Here is a 21,563-nt window from a genome sequence, read left to right on the forward strand (position 1 = left end):
TCATGAAAACACCAAAATCACAACTAACCGCTGAACACCAAAATCATGACTGCTGAACACCCATCAACAAAAAGATATTTTACCTACCAAAGACAAAGAAGAAGTCACAATGAGACAAGAGAAGGGGTGCTTTTACTCTATAATCAAATCCCATACCTGCTGGGTGGGCGACCCATGAACTGGAAAATAATTATATTGCAGAGGTTCTCCCACAGGAGTGACTTCTGAGCCCCACGTCAGGCTCCCCAGCCTGAGGGTCTGGCAACAGGAGGAGGAGCCCCAGAGCATTTGGCTTGGAAGGCCAGAAGAGCTTGAGTGCAGGAGCTCCACAGGACTGGAGGAAACAGAGACTCCACTCTTGGAGGATGCACACAAGATTTCACATGCACTGGTCCCAGCACAAAGCAGTGACTCCATAGGAGCCTGGGCTAGACCTACCTGCGGGTCTTGGAGGGTCTCCTGGGGAGGCGGCAGTTGGCTGTGGCTCACTGTGGGGGCAGGAACACTGGTGGTGGAGGTCCCAGGGAATGTTGATTGGTGTGAGCTCTCGCAGAGGTCACCATTTTGGCACCAAGACCTGGCCCCACCCAACAGCCTGCAGGCTCCAGTGCTGGGACGCCTCAGGCCAAACAACCAGTGGGATGGGGGAGAGAACACAGCCCCACCCATCAGCAGACAGGCTGCCTAAAGTTGTACTGAGCTCACAGCCACCTAAAAATATACCCCTTGACACAGCCCTGCCCACCAGAGGGACAAGCCCAGCTCCAACCACCAGTGTGCAGGCATCAGTCCCTCCCACCAGGAAGCCTACACAAGCCTCTGGACCAACCTCAGCCACCAGAGAGCAGACACCAGAAGAAGGAGGAACTACGAACCTGCAGCCTGCAGAAAGGAGACCACAAACAAAGGAAGTCAGACAAAATGAGACAGCAGAGAAGTATGTTTCAGACGAAGGAACAAGATAAAAACCCAGAAGAACAAGTAAGTGAAGTGGAGATAGGCAATCTACCTGAAAAAGAATTCAGAGTAATGATAGTAAAGATAATCCAAGATCTTGGAAAAAGAATGGAGGCACAAACTGAGGAAATACAAAAAATGTTTAACAAAGACCTAGAAGATTTAAAGAACAAACAGATGAACAATACAATAACTGAAATGAAAAATATACTAGAAGGAATCAAAAGCAGAATAAATGAGGCAGAAGAACTAATAAGTGAGCTGGAAGAGAGTGCTGGAAATCATTGCCGTGGAATAAAATAAAGAAAAAAGAATGAAAAGAAATGAGGACAGTCTCAGAGACCTCTGGGACAACATTAAACACACCAACATTCATATTATAGAGGTCCCAGAAGGAGGAGAGAGAGAGAAAGGGCCCAAGAAAATATTTGAAGAGATTATAGCCGAAAACTCCCCTAACATGAGAAAGGAAACACTCGTTCAAGTCCAGGAAGTGCAGAGTCCCACACAAGATAAACCCAAGGAGGAACACGCCAAGACACATATTAATCAATGACAAAGATGAAAGACAAAGAAAAAATATTAAAAACAAGGGAAAAGCAACAAATAACATACAAGGGAATCCCCATAAGACTATCAGCTGATTTTTCAGCAGAAACTCTGCAGGCCAGAAGGGAGTGGCACCATATATTTAAAGTGATGAAAGGGAAAAACCTACAACCAAGAATACCCAGCAAGGCTCTTGCTCAGATTCGATGGATAAAGTAAAAGGTTTACAGACAAGCAAAAGCTAAGAGAATTCAGCACCACCAAACCAGCTTTACAACAAATCCTAAAGGAACTTCTCTAGGCGGAAAAGAAGGCCACAACTAAAAACAAGAAAATTACAAATGGAAAAGCTCACCAGTAAAGGCAAACATAAAGTAAAAGTAGGAAATCATCCACATACAAATATGATATCAAAACCAGCAGTCGTGAGAAGAGCAGAGTACAAATACAGGATATCGTAAATGCATTGGAAATTAGAAGACCAGCAACTTAAAACAATCTTGTATACATATAGACTTCTATATCAAAACCTCATGGGAACTGCAAACCAAAAATCTACAATAGATACACACACACACACACACACACAAAGCAATCCAAACACAACACTAAAGATACTTATCAAATCACAAGAAAGAGAACAAAAGAGGAAGGGAAGATAAAAGCCCTGCAAAAGCAAATCCAAAACAATGAACAAAACGGCAATAAAAACATACATATCGAAAATTACCTTAAATGTAAATGGAGTAAATGCTCCAACCCAAAGACATAGACTGGCTCAATGGATACAAAAACAAGACCCGGGTATATGCTGTCTACAAGAGACCCACTTCAGATCTAGAGACACATACAGACTGAAAGTGAGGAGGTGGAAAATGGTATTCCATGCACATAGAAATCAAAAGAAAGCTGGATTATCAATATCAGACAAAATAGACTTTAAAATAAAGACTGTTACAAGAGACAAAGAAGGACAGTACATAATGATCAAGGGATCAATCCAAGAAGAAGATATAACAATTGTAAATATATATGCACCCAGCATAGGAGCACCTCAATACATAAGGCAAATACTAACAGCCATAAAAGGAGAATCAACAGTAACACAATAATAGTGGGGGACTTTAACACCTCACTTTCATCAATGGACAGATCATCCAGACAGAAAATCAATAAGGAAACACGGCTTTAAATGACACATTAGACCAGATGGACTTAATTGATATTTATAGAACCTTCCATCTGAAAGCAGCAGAATACACATTCTTCTCAAGTACACACAGAACATTCTCCAGGATAGATCACATCTTGGGCCACAAAGCAAGCCTCAATAAATTTAAGAAAACTGAAATCATATCAAGCATCTTTTCCAGCCACAATGGCAAACATCCTAAAGATGCTACCAGAAAACTACTAGAGCTCATCAATGAATTTGGTAAATTTGCAGAATACAAAATTAATACACATAAATCTGTTGCATTCCTATACATTAACAATGAAAGATCAGAAAGAGAAATTAAGGAAACAACCCCATTTACCATCATTTCAAAAGGAATAAAACACCTAGGAATAAATCTACCTAAAGAGGTAAAAGACCTGTACTCTAAAAACTATAAGATGTTGATGAAAGAAATCAAAGATACACAAACAGATGGAAAGATACACCATGTTCTTGGATTGGAAGAATGAATATTGTGAAAATGACTATACTACCTAAGGCAATCTACAGATTCAATGCAATTCCTATCAATTACCAATGGCATTTTTAGAGAACAAGAACAAAAAATTTTTAAATTTGTGTGGAAACACAAAAGACCCCAAATAGCCAAAGCAGTCCTGAGAAAGAAAAACGGAGCTGGAGGAATCATACTCCCTGACCTCAAACTATACTACAAAGCTACAGTAATCAAAACAGTATGGTACTGGCACAAAAACAGAAATATAAATCAATGGAACAGGATAGTAAGCCCAAATATAAACCTACACACCTATGGTCAATCTCCAACAAAGGAGGCAAGAATAAACAATGGAGAAAAGACAGTCTCTTCAACAAGTGGTGCTGGGAAAATTGGACAGCTACATGTAAAAGAATAAAATTAGAACATTCTCTAACACCATACACAAAAATAAACTTTAAATGGTTCAAAGATCTAAATGTAAGGCCAGATACTATAAAAATCTTAGAGGAAAACATAGGCAGAACACTCTGAAATAAATCGCAGCAAGATCTTTTTGGATCCACCTCCTAGAGTAATGAAAATAAAAACAAAAATAAACAAATGGGACCTAATTAAACTTAAAAAGCTTTTGCACAGCAAAGGAAACCATAAACAGAATGAAAAGACGACCTACAGAATGGGAGAAATTATTTACAAACGTAGTGCCCAACAAGGGATTAATCTCCAAAATATACAAACAGCTCATGCAGCTCTATATCAAAGAAACAAACAACCCAATCAAAAAATGGGCAGAAGGAGGAACCAAGATGGCAGAGTAGAAGGACATGCTCTCACTCCCTCTTGCAAGAACACCAGAATCACAACTAGCTGCTGGACAATCATCGACAGGAAGACACTGGAACTCACCAAAAAAGATACCCCATATCCAAAGACAAAAGAGAAGCCACAATGAGACGGTAGGAGGGGTGCAATCAGAGTAAAATCAAATCCCATAACTGGTGGGTGGGTGACTCACAGACTGGAGAACACTTATACCACAGAAGTCCACCCACTGGAGTGAAGGTTCTGAGCCCCACGTCAGGCTTCCCAACCTGGGGGTCTGGCAACGGGAGGAGGAATTCACAGAGAATCAGACTTAGAAGCCTAGTGGGAACTGATTGCAGGACTTTGACAGGACTGGGGGAAACAGAGACCCCACTCTTGGAGGGCGCACACAAAATAGTGTGTGCATCGGGACCCAGGGGAAGGAGCAGTGAACCCAGGGGAGACTGAACCAGACCTACCTGCTAGTGTCAGAAGGTCTCCTGCAGAGGCGGGGGGTGGCTCTGTTTCACCATGGGGACAAGGACACTGGCAGCAGAAGTTCTGGGAAGTACTCCTTGGCGTAAGCCCTCCCAGAGTCTGTCATTAGCCCCACCAAAGAGCCCAGGTAGGCTCCAGTGTTGGGTTGCCTCAGGCAAAACAACCAACAGGGAGGGAACCCAGCCCCACCCATCAACAGTCAAGTGGATTAAAGTTTTACTGAGCTCTGACCACCACAGCAACAGTCAGCTCTACCCACCACCAGAGCCTCCCATCAAGCCTCTTAGATAGCCTCAACCACCAGAGGGCAGACAGCAGAAGCAAGAAAAACTACAGTCCTGCAGCCTGTGGAACAAAAACCACATTCACAGAAAGATAGACAAGATGAAAAGGCAGAGGGCTATATACCAGATGAAGCAACAAGATAAAACCCCAGAAAAACAACTAAATGAAGTGAAGATAGGAAACCTTCCAGAAAAAGAATTCAGAATAATGGTAGTGAAGATGATCCAGGACCTCGGAATAGGAATGGAGGCAAAGATCGAGAAGATGCAAGAAATGTTTAACAAAGACCTAGAAGAATTAAAGAACAAACAAACAGAGATGAACAATACAATAACTGAAATGAAAACTGCACTAGAAGGAATCAATAGCAGAATACCTGAGGCAGAAGAACGGATAAGTGACCTGGAAGACAGAATGGTGGAATTCACTGCTGCGGAACAGACTAAATAAAAAAGAATGAAAAGAAATGAAGACAGCCTAAGAGACCTCTGGGACAACATTAAACACAACAACATTCGCATTATAGGTGTCCCAGAAGGAGAAGAGAGAGAGAAAGGACCAGAGAAAATATTTGAAGAGATTATAATCGAAAACTTCCCTAACATGGGAAAGGAAAGAGCCACCCAAGTCCAGGAAGCACAGCGAGTCCCGTACATGATAAACCCAAGGAGAAACACGCCGAGACACATAGTAATCAAATGGGCAAAAATTAAAGACAAAGAAAAATTATTGAAAGCAGCAAGGGAAAAACAACAAATAACATACAAGGGAACTCCCATAAGGTTAACAGCTGATTTCTCAGCAAAAACACTACAAGCCAGAAGGGAGTGGCATGATATACTTAAAGTGATGAAAGGGAAGAACCTACAACCAAGATCACTGTACCCAGGAAGGATCTCATTTAGATTCGATGGTGAAATCAAAAGCTTTACAGACAAGTAAAAGCTAAGAGAATTCAGCACCACCAAACCAGCTCTAAAACAAATACTAAAGGAACCTCTCTAAGTGGGAAACACAAGAGAAGAAAAGGACCTACAAAACCAAACCCAAAACAATTAAGAAAAAGGTCATAAGAACATACATATCAATAATTACCTTAAACGTGAATGGATTAAATGCTCCAACCAAAAGACACAGGCTTGCTGAATGGATACAAAAACAAGACCCATCTATATGCTGTCTACAAGAGACCCACTTCAGACCTAGGGACACATACAGACCGAAAGTGAGGGGATGGAAAAAGATATTCCATGCAAATGGAAATCAAAAGAAAGCTGGAGTAGCTATACTCATATCAGATAAAATGGACTTTAAAATAAAGAATGTTACAAGAGACAAGGAAGGACACTACATAATGATCAAGGGATCAATCCAAGAAGAAGATATAACAATTATAAATATATATGCACCCAACATAGGAGCACCTCAATACATAAGGCAACTGCTAACAGCTGTAAAAGAGGAAATCAACAGTAACACAATAATAGTGGGGGACTTTAACACCTCACTTACACCAATGGACAGATCATCCAATATGAAAATAAGTAAGGAAACAGAAGCTCTAAATGACACAATAGACCAGATAGATTTAATTCATATTTATAGGACATTCCATCCAAAAACAGCAGATTACACTTTCTTCTCAAGTGCGCATGGAACATTCTCCAGGATAGATCACATCTTGGGTCACAAATCAAGCCTCAGGAAATTTAAGAAAATTGAAATCATATCAAGCATCTTTTCTGACCAGAACACTGTGAGATTAGAAATGAATTACAGGGGAAAAAAACGTAAAAATCACAAACACATGGAGGCTAAACAATACGTTACTAAATAACCAAGAGATCACTGAAGAAATCAAAGAGGAAATCAAAGAATACCTAGAGACAAATGACAATGAAAACACAACGATCCAAAACCTATGGGATGCAGCAAAAGCAGCTCTAAGAGGGAAGTTTATAGCTATACAAGCCTACCTAAAGAAACAAGAAAAATCTCAAGTAAACAATCCAACCTTACACCTAAAGGAACTAGAGAAAGAAGAACAAACAAAACCCAAAGTTAGCAGAAGGAAAGAAATCATAAAGATCAGAGTGGAAATAAATGAAATAGAAACAAAGAAAACAATAGCAAAGATCAATAAAACTAAAAGCTGGTTCTTTGAGAAGATAAACAAAATTGATAAGCCATTAGCCAGACTCATCAAGAAAAAGAGGGAGAGGACTCAAATCAATAAAATTAGAAATGAAAAAGGAAAAGTTACAACAGACACCGCAGAAACACAAAGCATCTTAAGAGACTACTACAAGCAACTCTATGCCAATAAAATGGACAACCTGGAAGAAATGGACAAATTCTTAGAAAGGTATAACCTTCCAAGACTGAACCAGGAAGAAACAGAAAATATGAACAGACCAATCACAAGTAATGAAATTGAAACTGTGATTAAAAATCTTCCAACAAACAAAAGCCCAGGACCAGATAGCTTCACAGGTGAATTCTATCAAACATTTAGAGAAGAGCTAACACCCATCCTTCTCAAATGCGTCCAAAAAATTGCAGAGGAAGGAACACTCCCAAACTCATTCTATGAGGCCACCATCACCCTGATACCAAAACCAGACAAAGATACTACAAAAAAAGAAAATTACAGACCAATATCACTGATGAATATAGATGCAAAAATCCTCAACAAAATACTAGCAAACAGAATCCAACAACACATTAAAAGGATCATACACCATGATCAAGTGGGATTTATCCCAGGGATGCAAGGATTCTTCAATATACGCAAATCAATCAATGTGATACACCATATTAACAAACTGAAGAATAAAAACCATATGATCATCTCAATAGATGCAGAAAAAGCTTTTGACAAAATTCAACACCCATTTATGATAAAAACTCTCCAGAACGTGGGCATAGAGGGAACCTACCTCAACATAATAAAGGCCATATTTGACAAACCCACAGCAAACATCATCCTCAGTGGTGAAAAACTGAAAGCATTTCCTCTAAGATCAGGAACGAGACAAGGATGTCCACTCTCACCACTATTATTCAACATAGTTTTGGAAGTCCTAGCCACAGCAATCAGAGAAGAAAAAGAAATAAAAGGAATACAAATTGGAAAAGAAGAAGTAAAACTGTCACTGTTTGCAGATGACATGATACTATACATAGAGAATCCTAAAAATGCCACCAGAAAACTACTAGAGCTAATCAATGAATTTGGTAAAGTTGCAGGATACAAAATTAATGCACAGAAATCTCTTGCATTCCTATACACTAATGATGAAAAATCTGAAAGAGAAATTATGGAAACACTCCCATTTACCATTGCAACAAAAAGAATAAAATACCTAGGAATAAACCTACCGAGGGAGACAAAAGACACGTATGCAGAAAACTATAAGACACTGATGAAAGAAATTAAAGATGATACCAACAGATGGAGAGATATACCATGTTCTTGGATTGGAAGAATCAACATTGTGAAAATGATTGTACTACCCAAAGCAATCTACAGATTCAATGCAATCCCTATCAAATTACCAATGGCATTTTTTACGGAACTAGAACAAATCATCTTAAAATTTGTATGGAGACACAAAAGACCCCAAATAGCCAAAGCAGTCTTGAGGGAAAAAAACGGAGCTGGAGGAATCAGACTCCCTGACTTCAGACTATACTACAAAGCTACAGTAATCAAGACAATATGGTACTGGCACAGAAACAGAAACATAGATCAATGGAACAAGATAGAAAGCCCAGAGATAAACCCACGCACCTATGGTCAACTAATCTATGACAAAGGAGGCAAAGATATACAATGGAGAAAAGACAGTCTCTTCAATAAGTGGTGCTGGGAAAACTGGACAGCTACATGTAAAAGAATGAAATTAGAATACTCCCTAACACCATACACAAAAATAAACTCAAAATGGATTCGAGACCTAAATGTAAGACCGGACACTATAAAACTCTTAGAGGAAAACATAGGAAGAACACTCTTTGACATAAATCACAGCAAGATCTTTTTTGATCCACCTCCTAGAGTAATGGAAATAAAAACAAAAATAAACAAATGGGACCTAATGAAACTTCAAAGCTTTTACACAGCAAAGGAAACCATAAACAAGACAAAAAGACAACCCTCAGAATGGGAGAAAATATTTGCAAATGAATCAATGGACAAAGGATTAATCTCCAAAATATATAAACAGCTCATTTAGCTCAATATTAAAGAAACAAACAACCCAATCCAAAAATGGGCAGAATACCTAAATAGACATTTCTCCAAAGAAGACATACACATGGCCAAGAAGCACATGAAAAGATGCTCAACATCACTAATTATTAGAGAAATGCAAATCAAAACTACAATGAGGTATCACCTCACACCAGTTAGAATGGGCATCATCAGAAAATCTACAAACAATAAATGCTGGAGAGGGTGTGGAGAAAAGGGAACCCTCTTGCACTGTTGGTGGGAATGTAAATTGATACAGCCACTATGGAGAACAATATGGAGGTTCCTCATAAAACTAAAAATAGAATTACCATATGATCCAGCAATCCCACTACTGGGCATATACCCAGAGAAAACCGTAATTCAAAAAGACACATGCACCCCAATGTTCATTGCAGCACTATTTACAATAGCCAGGTCATGGAAGCAACCTAAATGCCCATCGACAGAGGAATGGATAAAGAAGATGTGGTACATATATACAATGGAATATTACTCAGCCATAAAAAGGAACGAAATTGAGTCATTTGTTGAGACATGGATGGATCTAGAGACTGTCATACAGAGTGAAGTAAGTCAGAAAGAGAAAAACAAATATCGTATATTAACGCATATATATGGAACCTAGAAAAATGGTACAGATGAGCCGGTTTGCAGGGCAGAAGTTGAGACACAGATGTAGAGAACAAACGTATGGACACCAAGGGGGGAAAACCGTGGTGGGGTGGGGATGGTGGTGTGCTGAATTGGGCGATTGGGATTGACATGTATACACTGATGTGTATAAAATTGAAGACTGATAGAAAAAAAAAAAATGGGCAGAAGATCTAAATAGACATTTCTCCAAAGAAGATATACAGATGGCCAAAAAGCACATGAAAAGATGCTCAACATCACTAATTATTAGAGAAATGCAAATCAAAACTACAATGAGATATCACCTCACACAGGTCAGAATGGCCATCATCGAAAAGCCTACAAACAATAAATGCTGGAGAGGGTGTGTTAAAAAGGGAACCCTCGTACATTGTTGGTGGGAATGTAAATTGGTACGACCACTAGGAGAACAGTATGGAGGTTCTTTAAAAAACTAAAAATAGAACTACTATATGCCCAGCAATCCCAATCCTGGGCATATATCCAGAGAAAACCATAATTCGAAAAGATACACGCACCCCAATGTTCATTGCAGCACTGTTTACAATAGCCAAGACACAGAAGTAACCTAAATGTCCATCAACGAAGGAATGGATAAAGAAGATGTGGTACATATAGACAATGGAATATTACTCGGCCTTTAAAAATAATGAAGTAATGCCATTTGCAGCAACATGGATGGACCTAGAGATTATCGTACTAAGTGAAGTAAGTTAGACAGAGAAACACAAATATCATATGATATCACTTATATGTGGAATCTAAAAAAAAAATGATACAAATGAACTTATTTGCAAAACAGAAACAGACTCACAGACTTCGAAAGCAGACTTGTGGTTGCCAGGGGGAAATGTGGTGGGGAGGGATAAATTAGGAGTTTGGGATTAACATATACACACTACTATATATAAAATAATCAACAGGGACCTACTATGTAGCACAGGGAACTCTACTCAATATTCTGGAATAACCTATATGGGAAAAGAATCTGAAAAAGAATGGATATACATACATGCATAACTGAATCAGTTAGCTGTACACTGGAAACTAACACATTGTAAATCAACTATACTCCAACATAAAATAAAAATTAAATAAAGAATATATATGTATGTATGTGTATAACTGAATCACTTTGCTGTACACCTGAAACGAATGCAACATTGTAAATCAACTATACTTCATTTTTTAAAATGCTATCCTAAAATAACAATAATAAAATCCTGACAGTGAATGAAGAAAAATCAATATAAATTTGTACATGAATGTTCATAACAGCATTATCCATAATGGTAAAAAAAAAAAAAAGTGTAAACAACCCAAATATCCATTATCTGATGAATGAATAAACAAAATGGGGTATATCCAAATAACAGAATGTTATTCAGCCATAAAAAGGAATGAAGTACTGACATAGACTACAACATGGATGAACCTTGAAAACATTGTGCTAAATGAAAGAAGCCAGACATGAAAGGCCACATATTATATGATTTCATTTATATGAAATGTCCAGAATAGACAACTCCATTGAGACAGAAAGCAGTGGTGGTTTTCAGGGACTGAGGGTAAAGGAGAATGCAGAATGACTGCTAACAGGTATGCGGTTTCTTTGGGGGTGATGAACATATTCTGGAATTCAATAGAAATGAAGGTTGTACAATATTGTGAATGTACTGGAAGCCACTGAATTGTGTACTTTAAAATGTTTAAAATGATGAATTTTATGTTACGTGAAACTTACCTCAATTTTTTTTTAAAAGTAAAGGATTTACTGATGGTTTAGACATAGAGAGGGAAAAAGGAAGAGGTCAAGGATGGTAGCTGGAAGGATGGAGTTGCCATAACCTGGGATGGAAAAGACTATGGCAACAGGTGCGGGAAGGAAGATGAAGAGCTCAGTTTTGGATAGAAGTCTGAAGTGTAATTAGATACACTAGTTTGGAATTGAGGGAGAGGTTCTGGATGGAGACATACATTTTGGAGTCAGCATCAGCATGTAAATGGTATTGAGGGCCCTGAGGCTGGATAAGATCACCGTGTTTGGAAGAGTAGATAGAATGCAAAAGAAGTTCACAGACTGAGTCTAGGACATCCTGACATTCAGAGTAGGGAGATGAGGAGGAACCAAAGAGGGACAAGGGGTGGCCACAAAGGTGGGAGGGGGACAAGAGAGTGTGCTGTCCAGAAAGCCAAGACAAAGAGACACAGGAGTGTTCAACTTGTCAGATACTTCTGATAGGTCAAACAAGGTGAGGACCACAATCAGCATTGGACTTAGCAACACAGAGGTCACTTGTGACCTTGACAAGAGTTGTTTTCATGAGTATTTGGGAGCAAAGCCTGATTCAGAGGAGATGAATGGGAGTCAGTGAGTCTAGAAAGTTATTCTGAGTTTGAGAAGTTCTTGTAAAGGGGGTGAGACACGGGTGGTGGCTAAAGGGAGAAGGAGGGACAAGAGAGGGATTTTTTTTAAGGTGGATTTTTAGTGGCATGTTCGTATGCTGATGGGGTTGATCCATTGGAAGAGGGAGTAAATTGATGGAGAGAGAGAAAGTTGCTGGAGTGCTGTCCCTGAGTGGGCAAAAATGAACGTGAGCTGGTGCACAAGTGGAGGGTTAATTCCAACAGCTCATCTAGAGTAACAGGAGGAAGGCAGGAATATGGGTGCAGATGCTGGTAGGCTGATAAATATGATGAGGGTTTAGGGACATCTCCCTCTGGCCTCATCAGTTTTCTTAAACTAGAAATTAAGGTCATCTGCTAGAGCGCAGAAGGGAAAGCAGGTGTGGGAGGTTTTAGGCGAGATGAGAAGAGGTAAAATCATCCAGGAGAATGGGAGAAGGACTAAATGGAGGAAGGGGATGTAGTCCGATTGCCAGGGAGCAGGAAGGCACAACTGGGGTTCACTGACAGGAGTTTAAAGTCACTCCGGTCAGTGTGGTTACATTCATTTCTGCTGCCACATTCAGCTGCACAGGGACAAACATGGAACAGGCAGAGCCTTCCATGATTTAACCAAAATTGTGATTTCACCAAGCAGGTGTGATGAAGTGAGAAAGGGGCAAGGATCTGAGATAATACGCAAGGGAATGATTCTAATGATTGACCATGGAACGTGTGCTAGGTAAGAAGAGAAGAGAGACCAAGAAGCCGAGGGAGGGGAAAGAAGTTTAGGGTAGGTTGAAGGTCCTAAGGAGAGGAGAGGCTCAGGGAGTATGGGTGTCAGGTTACAAAAAGGAGTAAACTAGAGAGAGTCCAGGTGGCGATCAGAGGGTGATGTACATGAAATTGAGATAATGGGGGGATCAGAATTATTGATGATAACAAGGTCCAGAGGATAAGCCGGAGAGTTAGTAGGGGGAGGATCACCAAAAAAAATAAGAGGCCAGGCTGCTGGAAGGATCGACTGCTTGTCTAATGAAATTACTAAGAAGGAATTCAGGAACAGAGATGGAGAGAGTGACAGTGGAGCAGACTCAATCTCGAGCCCTCGCAAGGAAGGGCAGTCGTACTCTGAGCACACAGAGCTCTCTCTTGACCTCTCTTTGAAGAGTAGACACCTGAGGAAAGGGTCTCAGGAGCCAGATGACTCTCTGCGTTCCATACACTCAGGGAATCCCCTTTCTATAATGAGCCAGCCTCAGTGCAGCAGCCCCGCCCCAGAGGTCCTGCACAGTGTTAATCATCACGTCTGCATGTAGCCAGTCGTTGTGTCTCTAGCCTCTAAGCACATTGACTGGCCCGTAATAGATGCTCCCTTAAATACTTGCCAAATGAAGGAGTCCATATTTATTGAGCAACCCACATGCCAGGCACTATGATAAGCCCTTGACGTGGATTTTTTCCGTCAATCCTCACGACAGCCCAATGAGATTAGTACAGTTATTATCCCAATTCATATCTGAGGAACCTGAAGCTGAGAGAGGGCCGGGAACTTGCCCAAGGTCACACAGCAAGGGCATCAAAAGCAGATCTATCTTACTGCAGCACTGTCCTAAATCACCACATGGGGAGGGGTGAGCAGGGGTCAACTGACCAAGTTTGGAAGGGCATCTACTTCCGAGAACCCAGGTAAGCAGCTCTGGGTCCAGGCCAGGAGACCTTCACAGGCTCTTGCCTCCCTCTCCTGCTGGACTCCATATGCAACCCCCCATTTTATTTTGTTCTCTCTCCAAGATCCTCTCTGGCTTTCCATCCATCATGATTTCAGAAATCTTTATTTTCGTTTCCACCATAGATGTGAAAAGCTGGCTGGTGATGTTTGGATTTCAGCTTAGCAACATAATTCCCGGCTTCCCAAGAGCCAAAATGTATTTCGTGCCTCCACCCTATGAGTTGTCAGAGAGTCAAGCAAGTGAGAACGGACAGGTAAGTGGAGGTCCCTGCCAAGAATCCAATGACCATCATCATTCCCTTTGGCAAACAGAACCATGTTGGAGCCAAGGGCATGTCAGTAACGGAGGAAAACATCGGAGCTGGGTATAAAAGGGGCGTGAAACGTGGTGACTTCGCAGGACGGCAAATGTCAGTACTGTTACTTGTCTGGCGCAGCACGTATTTCTTCCCAGCCTCAATTATTACCTTAATTGTGGTATCATTATCTGTTCCGTGTGTACCCTTGAGTCACTCCTTGATTAACCACAGCACTGAGAAATCTAGCAGCAACCTACCATCTGCGCTGCCTGTCAGATCATAACCCTTTTGGCTTTTATGGGACGTAATAAAACGGTGGTTTGCCGTTTCTGTCCCATTAAAGAACATTTTTATGCCTTACATAAAACCTCAGCGTTTTATGGCCCAAATGTATACAGATTGAGTTTTGTGAACATAATTTGTGCTTGGGTTTCTTGGTGATGACCGAGAGGTGGTTTCAGTTTGGGTGCCGCTGAGACCTCGGCCACAACTGGACAGGGGATATCTGTGTTCAGATATCCCCAGCTACAGAACCTGTGCTCCGCACAATAAAAGTCTGAAAGGTCTCCTCACCCGCTCTGAATAATCGTCCAGACTGTGTCACTAGAGAGAGACCAGGAAGAGCTGCTGGGTAATTGAGAACAGCATTCTCACAGTTCTGCCCCATGGGGACCACTCGGCGGATGAATAGCCATCATTTCGCTCATTTATCTAAGTGCCGTTACCTCCCAAGCACAGCCTCTTCCATTATCCCAGCCTGTCCCCCAACCACCAATTGAGGTGAGCTGTAATTTGTGAGTAGAGAACTCAAGGCCAAGGAGATATTGGGGGTTTCATCCCTCTGCAGAAGCAGGGCTAGGATCCAAAGCAAATGACTCAAAAAGCACAGGGACGGTCCCTCTGGCCCACGAAGCCAGAATCTGTTATTCCGGTGCTTCTCAAACATTAATACGCACGCAAACCAGCTAGAGTGTCTTGTTAAGCTGCAGCTTCTGACTCGGTGGGTCAGGAGGGAGGCCTGAGATTCTGCTTTTCTAACAGGGCGAGTCCTGGAGATGTCTCAGCTGCTAGCCATACTTTGAGTAGCCAGGTGCTAACCCAAGGAAGTTAATGAATAACCAGGGCACTGGCCTCAAAGAGAGGTAGGTCACAGCAGCGGGGTTCACAGCTGCTCAGACAAACACCCTGCCCTTTAGGTCAGGATATTCCTGGGTCTGAAGCGTGTAAGGCAGCTGCCAGATCATCAGCAGGCAGAGTGACTCTCTCTTCCGCAATGATGGAGAGCCATGGTAAGTGGGTAGGCCTGGGTGCAGATACCAGCAATGCGGTACTCCTCCGCACCCCCATTTTTTAGTTAATGGCGCAGTTACAAGGTGGAGAGGCCATAGCATCAGAGCACTGGAAACCTGCCAGTCTGTCCTAGTTCCAAAAGGTAGGACTATCTTAGCTCCTATCGTGACAGACGCAAGACATATTCTTGCAGGAGAGTCCCAGCCTTCCTCTCTCTGACCCTTTGTCACTGAGTCGCCCAGCCTGTACACACAGCGGCCCAGCCCACCTTCTCAGCTTTCTGTGTTTTCTTATGCCCACAGCTCATTACAGGTGTCCAGCAGACAACCGAGAGGCACAACCAGGCCTTCATGGCCCTTGAAGGGCAGGTCATCTCTAAGAAGCTCCACGCCAGCATCCGAGAGAAAGCAGGCCACTGGTTCGCCACCACCACGCCCATCATCGGCAAAGGCATCATGTTCGCCATCAAAGAGGGGCGGGTGACCACCGGCACGTCCAGCATCGCCAGCGAGGACAGCCGCAAGGTGGCGTCCGTGCTGAACAACGCCTACTACCTGGACAAGATGCACTACAGCATCGAGGGCAAGGACACCCACTACTTTGTGAAGATCGGCTCGGCCGACGCAGACCTGGTCACCCTGGGCACCACCATCGGCCGCAAGGTGCTGGAGAGCGGGGTGAACGTGACCGTGTCGCAGCCCACGCTGCTGGTCAATGGCCGGACTCGAAGGTTCACCAACATCGAGTTCCAGTACTCCACGCTGCTGCTCAGCATCCGCTACGGCCTCACCCCCGACACCCTGGACGAAGAGAAGGCCCGCATCCTGGACCAGGCCAGGCAGAGGGCCCTGGGCACCGCCTGGGCCAAGGAACAGCAGAAAGCCAGGGACGGCCGAGAGGGCAGCCGCCTGTGGACTGAGGGCGAGAAGCAGCAGCTCCTGAGCACGGGGCGCGTGCAGGGTTACGAGGGCTATTACGTGCTTCCCGTCGAGCAATACCCCGAGCTGGCAGACAGTAGCAGCAACATCCAGTTTTTAAGACAGAATGAGATGGGAAAGAGGTAACAAAATCATGTGCTGCCATTCCTCGTCTGGATGGCTCAGCAGGAGTCACTGTTCTCTCCTCTCCTAAGGAGATGAAGACCTAACAGGGGCACTGAGGCCGGGCTGCTTTAGGAAACCAAGTGGCAAGAAAGCTCACATTTTTTGAGTTCAAATGCTACTGTCCACGAGAGAAGTCCCACCTCCCGAAGTAGACTAAAGCCCGGCTGCAAATTCCTGAGGAAAAACAAAACAGACGAATGAACGATCACACAACCATGTTCCGAGTTCCCCTAAAATATGACCCACTTGTTCTGGGTCTACACAGCAAAGAGATGGAAAGAGACGCAAAATGTCCAAAAGGAAGAACAGACACACGCACAACATGAAAAAAAAAAAAAAAACCCACACACATACACACAAACAAACACACCGACCGAAAAACAGAGACGTGAAGACGAGAAGGCCTCATCTTCTAATACCTCACTCATTCACACGTGAGCGACACACAGACGTCCGTGAGGGCCAGCATTCCAGGACCAGTTGAGGTCAACGATTCAGACTGCTGGTTGGACAGATACTACAGACGTTTTCCTTTTAACAAATACAGGTGCATTTAAACCACGACTTTGGGGGTGATTTGTGTGTAGCGACTGGGGGGGGGGGCGTAAAAGTGAAAGAGTGAGCACTGGAAATACTTTTTAAAGAAAAAAATATATATAAAAACACAAGAAAAGAAAGGAAATTGATATCAAAGCGAAATAATACCGTTCAGCACTTAACTCTCAGGTCCCGATTTAGTCTGGCCTGAGCTAATTTATTTGAGCGCAGAGTGTAAAATTTAATTCCAAGGGTGGCTATAATCACTACAGATAAATTTCATATTCTTTTGTCTTTGAAGATTCCATTGTGGACAGTAATACGCAGTTACAGGGTGTAGTCTGTTTAGATTCCGTAGTTCGTGGGTATCAGTTGCAGTAGAGGTGTGGGCACTGTGACACTCTTTTGCTAACGGGCACCACTTCAGATCACCCTGTACATACCTAAGCCTCAAGGCACAATCACTGTTTGAGATTTAAAATTATTAGTGTGTTTGTTTGGTCCAGAAACTGAGACAATCACGTGACAGTCACCACGAGGAGAGAAAATAAAAAATTTTAAAAACCCACAAAAAGAAGAAAAAAAAGTTTAAAAAAACAAAAAAACAAAAAAAAATGTCTAATAAGAACTTTGGTACAGGAACTTTTTTTGTAATATACATGTATGACTTGTTCATCGAGTTTTTATATTAATTTTAATTTGCTGCTAAGCAAAGACTAGGGACAGGCAAAGATAATTTATGGCAAAGTGTTTAAATTGTTTATACATAAATAAAGTCTCTAAAACTCCTGTGGACACTGGTCTTCTGTGGAAATGCTTTGAGGTGAGGGCCAGGTCAAAGTTTCTGGAGGAAAGGGGAGCTTCTCAAGATGCTCAGGCAGAGATGGGATTGTGAACTTTCGGAGGAGCTTCTGTTAGAGGCATACCCCTGCTCCCCAAGCTGCTCTAAATTCTAGAGTGACCTCTCCCTACATCTGCAGCTCCCGCCCTTTATGAAGCAGAGATGGGAAGGAGAGTGTGGGCCTGGGGCTGGTGGGTGGCGAGGACCCTCAGGCCCACCTGTGCCCGGATGGGTCCCTCCAGCATTCCCGGGACAGTCAGGCTTCTCCCTGCTGCCACGTTCTAGTTCCAGAAGGTGCTGCCAGGAAATTGAAGGCAAACACTCTCCCCACATTAGAGGACATGCCTGTAGTTTGTGTGGCTCTATGTGTGCGTTCATATGTGTGTGTGTGTGTACTTTCTTCCGGACTGGATCACTTTACCCCAAAACTTGCACACTTGGGGCAACCAAAGAAGGAAGAGCAGTTATGATTTGGATGAATTTTCCCCCACCAATCCTACAGTTAGAATAGCAATATTATCGTTAATAGCTCGTATTTATTGATGTGTACCGCACGCCAAGAACAGTGCTAAGTGCTCTACACACAATATTTTCATTTAATCCTCATCTTTCATTCATTCAACAACATTATTTTGAGAGCTTGCCATGTGCCAAGTCCTGTGCTAAGTTCTGGGGATAAAAGAGGTCAGTAGACATACACAGGGGCCCTCGCCTCATGAAACTTACAGTCAGGGATGCAGACAGACAATAGTCAAATAGTTACCCTAAGAAGTGAAAACGACAGGGATGTTCATTGCCAAGGAGGAGAGATTTACAAAGCTGTGGAAGCACATAACTGGGGAGGTGACCTAGACTGAGAATGTAGAGGAAGTGACAGAAGTTTGAAAGTTAAGGAGGAATTAACCAGATGAAAAGAAGAAAATGCATCCCAGACCCAGGGAGTAGCATAATCAAAGGGACTATGGTCACATAGTAAGGCCAGAAAACAGAAGAGGTTGGCAAGGTTCAAAAGACCCACCGATTAAAGACTGAATTTTTTTTTCATTAAAAACAAGAGGGAGGGCTTCCCTGGTGGCGCAGTGGTTAAGGATCCGCCTGCCGACGCAGCGGACATGGGTTCGAGCCCTGGTCCGGGAAGATCCCACATGCCACGGAGCAACTAAGCCCATGTGCCACAACTACTGAGCCTGCGCTCTAGAGCCCATGAGCCACAACTACCGAGCCCACATGCCACAACTACTGAAGCCTTAGCACCTAGAGCCCGTGCTCCGCAACAAGAGAAGCCACCGCAATGAGAAGCCTGCGCACCGCAACGAGGAGTAGCCCCCACTCGCCGCAACTAGAGAAAGCCTGTGCACAGCAACAAAGAGCCAACACAGCCAAAAAATAAATTAATTAATTTAAAAAAGAAAAGAAAGAGGGATTCTGTTTTAATTTCATCAACAAGTGCTCCTGATGCAGCGTGAACAGGCAGGGGAGCTGATGTGATCATCTGTGTGAGGTGACAAGGCTGGTGGCCATCGAGGAGGAAATCAAGTAAATTGAGTGGATAGATTGCAAAGACAAGCTCCTAGTATCATTCACTTTGCAAGTGGGGAAACTGAGGCCACTTATCACCGAGCTGGGGGGTGGTAGAATGATTCAAGCCCAGCTGTGGCTGATTTCCAAGCCTCTCCAGCAAGTCTGGGTGGCATGTCACCCTGAGCCCTTCAAGGGCTCTGAATCGCCACTGCCTTCCCATCCTCAGGTGGAAGGAGAGGGGGAGAGAGACCAGGCTAGCCTGCTTTACACTCAGTATCAGACCCCATGGGCCCTGTTGTCAGCAGAGCAAGCTGTGAGTTAGTTAAGCAAACAGCAGAACAAAAATACTCCAGAGAACTTCCTTCTCAGAAGCACATGTGAACACCCTTGTTTCCCTGTTTCCCTTCGGGAGGACAGGAAGCAGGACACAGGTCCTCCTGTGTGCTTTAGCCCAGCTGCCTTGTTTAATTCAACTGGCATCAGGAGCCCTTGGATATGCGTCCACAGAACAGCCTCTAGCTGGTCATGAGGCCTACGTGAATCCTGGTTTGGTGGGAGCCACACGGGGACTAACCACGGTGTTGTCTGCCAGGATAGATGCAGCCGGGGGGCTACCAAGACAGGGAGGGGATCTCAGGCAAGGAGGCAGTGCGGTGGGGGGGGGGGGGACTTCCCTGGTGGCGCAGTGGTTAGGAATCCACCTGGCAATGCAGGGGACACAGGTTTGAGCACTGGTCCGGGAAGATCCCACATGCCACGGAGCAGCTAAGCCCGTGCACCACAACTACTGAGCCTGTGCTCTAGAGCCTGTGCGCCACAACTACTGAAGCCCACGCACCTAGAGCCCATGCTCCGCAACAAAGACAAGCCATGGCGATGAGAAGCCCACGCACCGCGACTAGAGAAAGCCCGCGCGCAGCAACGAAGACCCAACGCAGCCAAAAATAAATAAATAAAAATTTAAAGCCTTGTGCTTCAAGGGATGGCAAGGAAGTAAAAAGACAACCCATATAATGGGAGAAGAAAGAAGAAGGCAGTGGGGAGCTCGCTCAGCCCAGAGCTTTTCTGCCTCCGCCAGCCTCTCGGCTGCCAGGTAGACCCAAAGGCGTGGGCACACTGTGTGGCACACAGGCAGTCACACGTCACCAGAGTTTCCCTTGAACATGAAACTCTCCTCTTTTATGCCAACCATCATTGAATCATCCATGAGTGTTCTGTTACACCCAGGCCAGCGCAGCCCCTCACAACACACACACACACAAACTCATAATATGGGAGAAGGAAACGGTCTTGGGTAAAAAAAAATATCCTCTCCTGCCTTTCCTCAGGTCAGCCCTAAAATGACCAGGATGAAATGTTTGGCCTCTTCCTGAAGTATTTGCACAATGAGAGACAATTCTGGAAAGGCCTTTCAGGGAATAAGATTACGTGCTCTGAAGACAGCCTGACGGGAACAAATCCTAACTTGACCACTCACGAAACACAGGGCTTGGGAAGGTTACGTGTATTAATTAGGGTAAATAGCACTAGCTGCTTTAAGAAATAAGCCCAACATAAATGAACACAGAAAAAGCTGAGTCCTTACTCATGCGGTAGTGCATCGTGGTCAGCGACGGGAACGGCTCTGCTCCCGCTGGGGGCCCCAGGCTCCTTGCATGTTGTGGCTCTGCCTTCTTCTAGGTCCTCAAGATCTTTGAAGTCCTCTGCGTTCAACTGGTTGATGGAGAAGGAGCGGCAAGAGCACATGTGTAACTAGTTTATTTTTAATGAGCTGCACCTGGAAATATACTCATCACCTCCACTCACATTCCATGGGGAGTTCCATGGACCCACCTACTGCAAAAGAGACTAGAAAATGTCATCTATGAATCCAGGAAGAGGGGGGGACTAGGTGTTGGTGAGTCCCAGCAGTCTCTGCCACATAACTCAGCATCTATGAGCCTCCCTTTCCTCACCCATAAATGAGGGCTGATAAGAATGGGGCTGCTTTGATGATTAAATGAGGTTGCATATTTCACCGACACCTGGTGAGTCCCCAGTAAATGTTAGCGTTTATTATTTTTAAATCTTTGCTCCAAGCACGGATTTTCTAAAAGCGGAACTTGAGGCATGACCCGTTCATCGTGGGGGAGGATGGAGAAAACTTTCCCTCAAATCCCACTCCACCCTGC

At 43.4% G+C, this 21,563-nt stretch overlaps 1 protein-coding gene and 1 long non-coding RNA gene across 12 annotated transcripts in view; one reads left to right on the forward strand and one right to left on the reverse strand.

The window, feature by feature from the left end:
* The window catches only part of TENM2 (teneurin transmembrane protein 2), a 1,017,264-nt gene extending 999,437 nt beyond the window's left edge, over window positions 1-17,827 (forward strand). For all 11 annotated transcript variants that reach the window (XM_007171390.3, XM_007171391.3, XM_057541632.1 and 8 more), the window contains 2 exons: window positions 13,925-14,055; window positions 15,693-17,827. In XM_007171390.3, the coding sequence (XP_007171452.2) occupies window positions 13,925-14,055; window positions 15,693-16,454 (893 nt within the window). In that variant the 3' untranslated portion in view covers window positions 16,455-17,827. The remainder of the gene's footprint in view (window positions 1-13,924; window positions 14,056-15,692) is intronic.
* Window positions 1-21,563, reverse strand: part of LOC130707391 (uncharacterized) — a 64,164-nt gene that overhangs the window by 33,983 nt on the left and 8,618 nt on the right. Inside the window, exon 3 of the long non-coding RNA XR_009007286.1 lies at window positions 20,978-21,105. This is a non-coding gene — a long non-coding RNA (uncharacterized LOC130707391). The remainder of the gene's footprint in view (window positions 1-20,977; window positions 21,106-21,563) is intronic.

Source organism: Balaenoptera acutorostrata, chromosome 2 (genome assembly GCF_949987535.1).
Source record: "Balaenoptera acutorostrata chromosome 2, mBalAcu1.1, whole genome shotgun sequence".
NCBI classification, from domain to species: Eukaryota; Metazoa; Chordata; class Mammalia; order Artiodactyla; family Balaenopteridae; genus Balaenoptera; species Balaenoptera acutorostrata.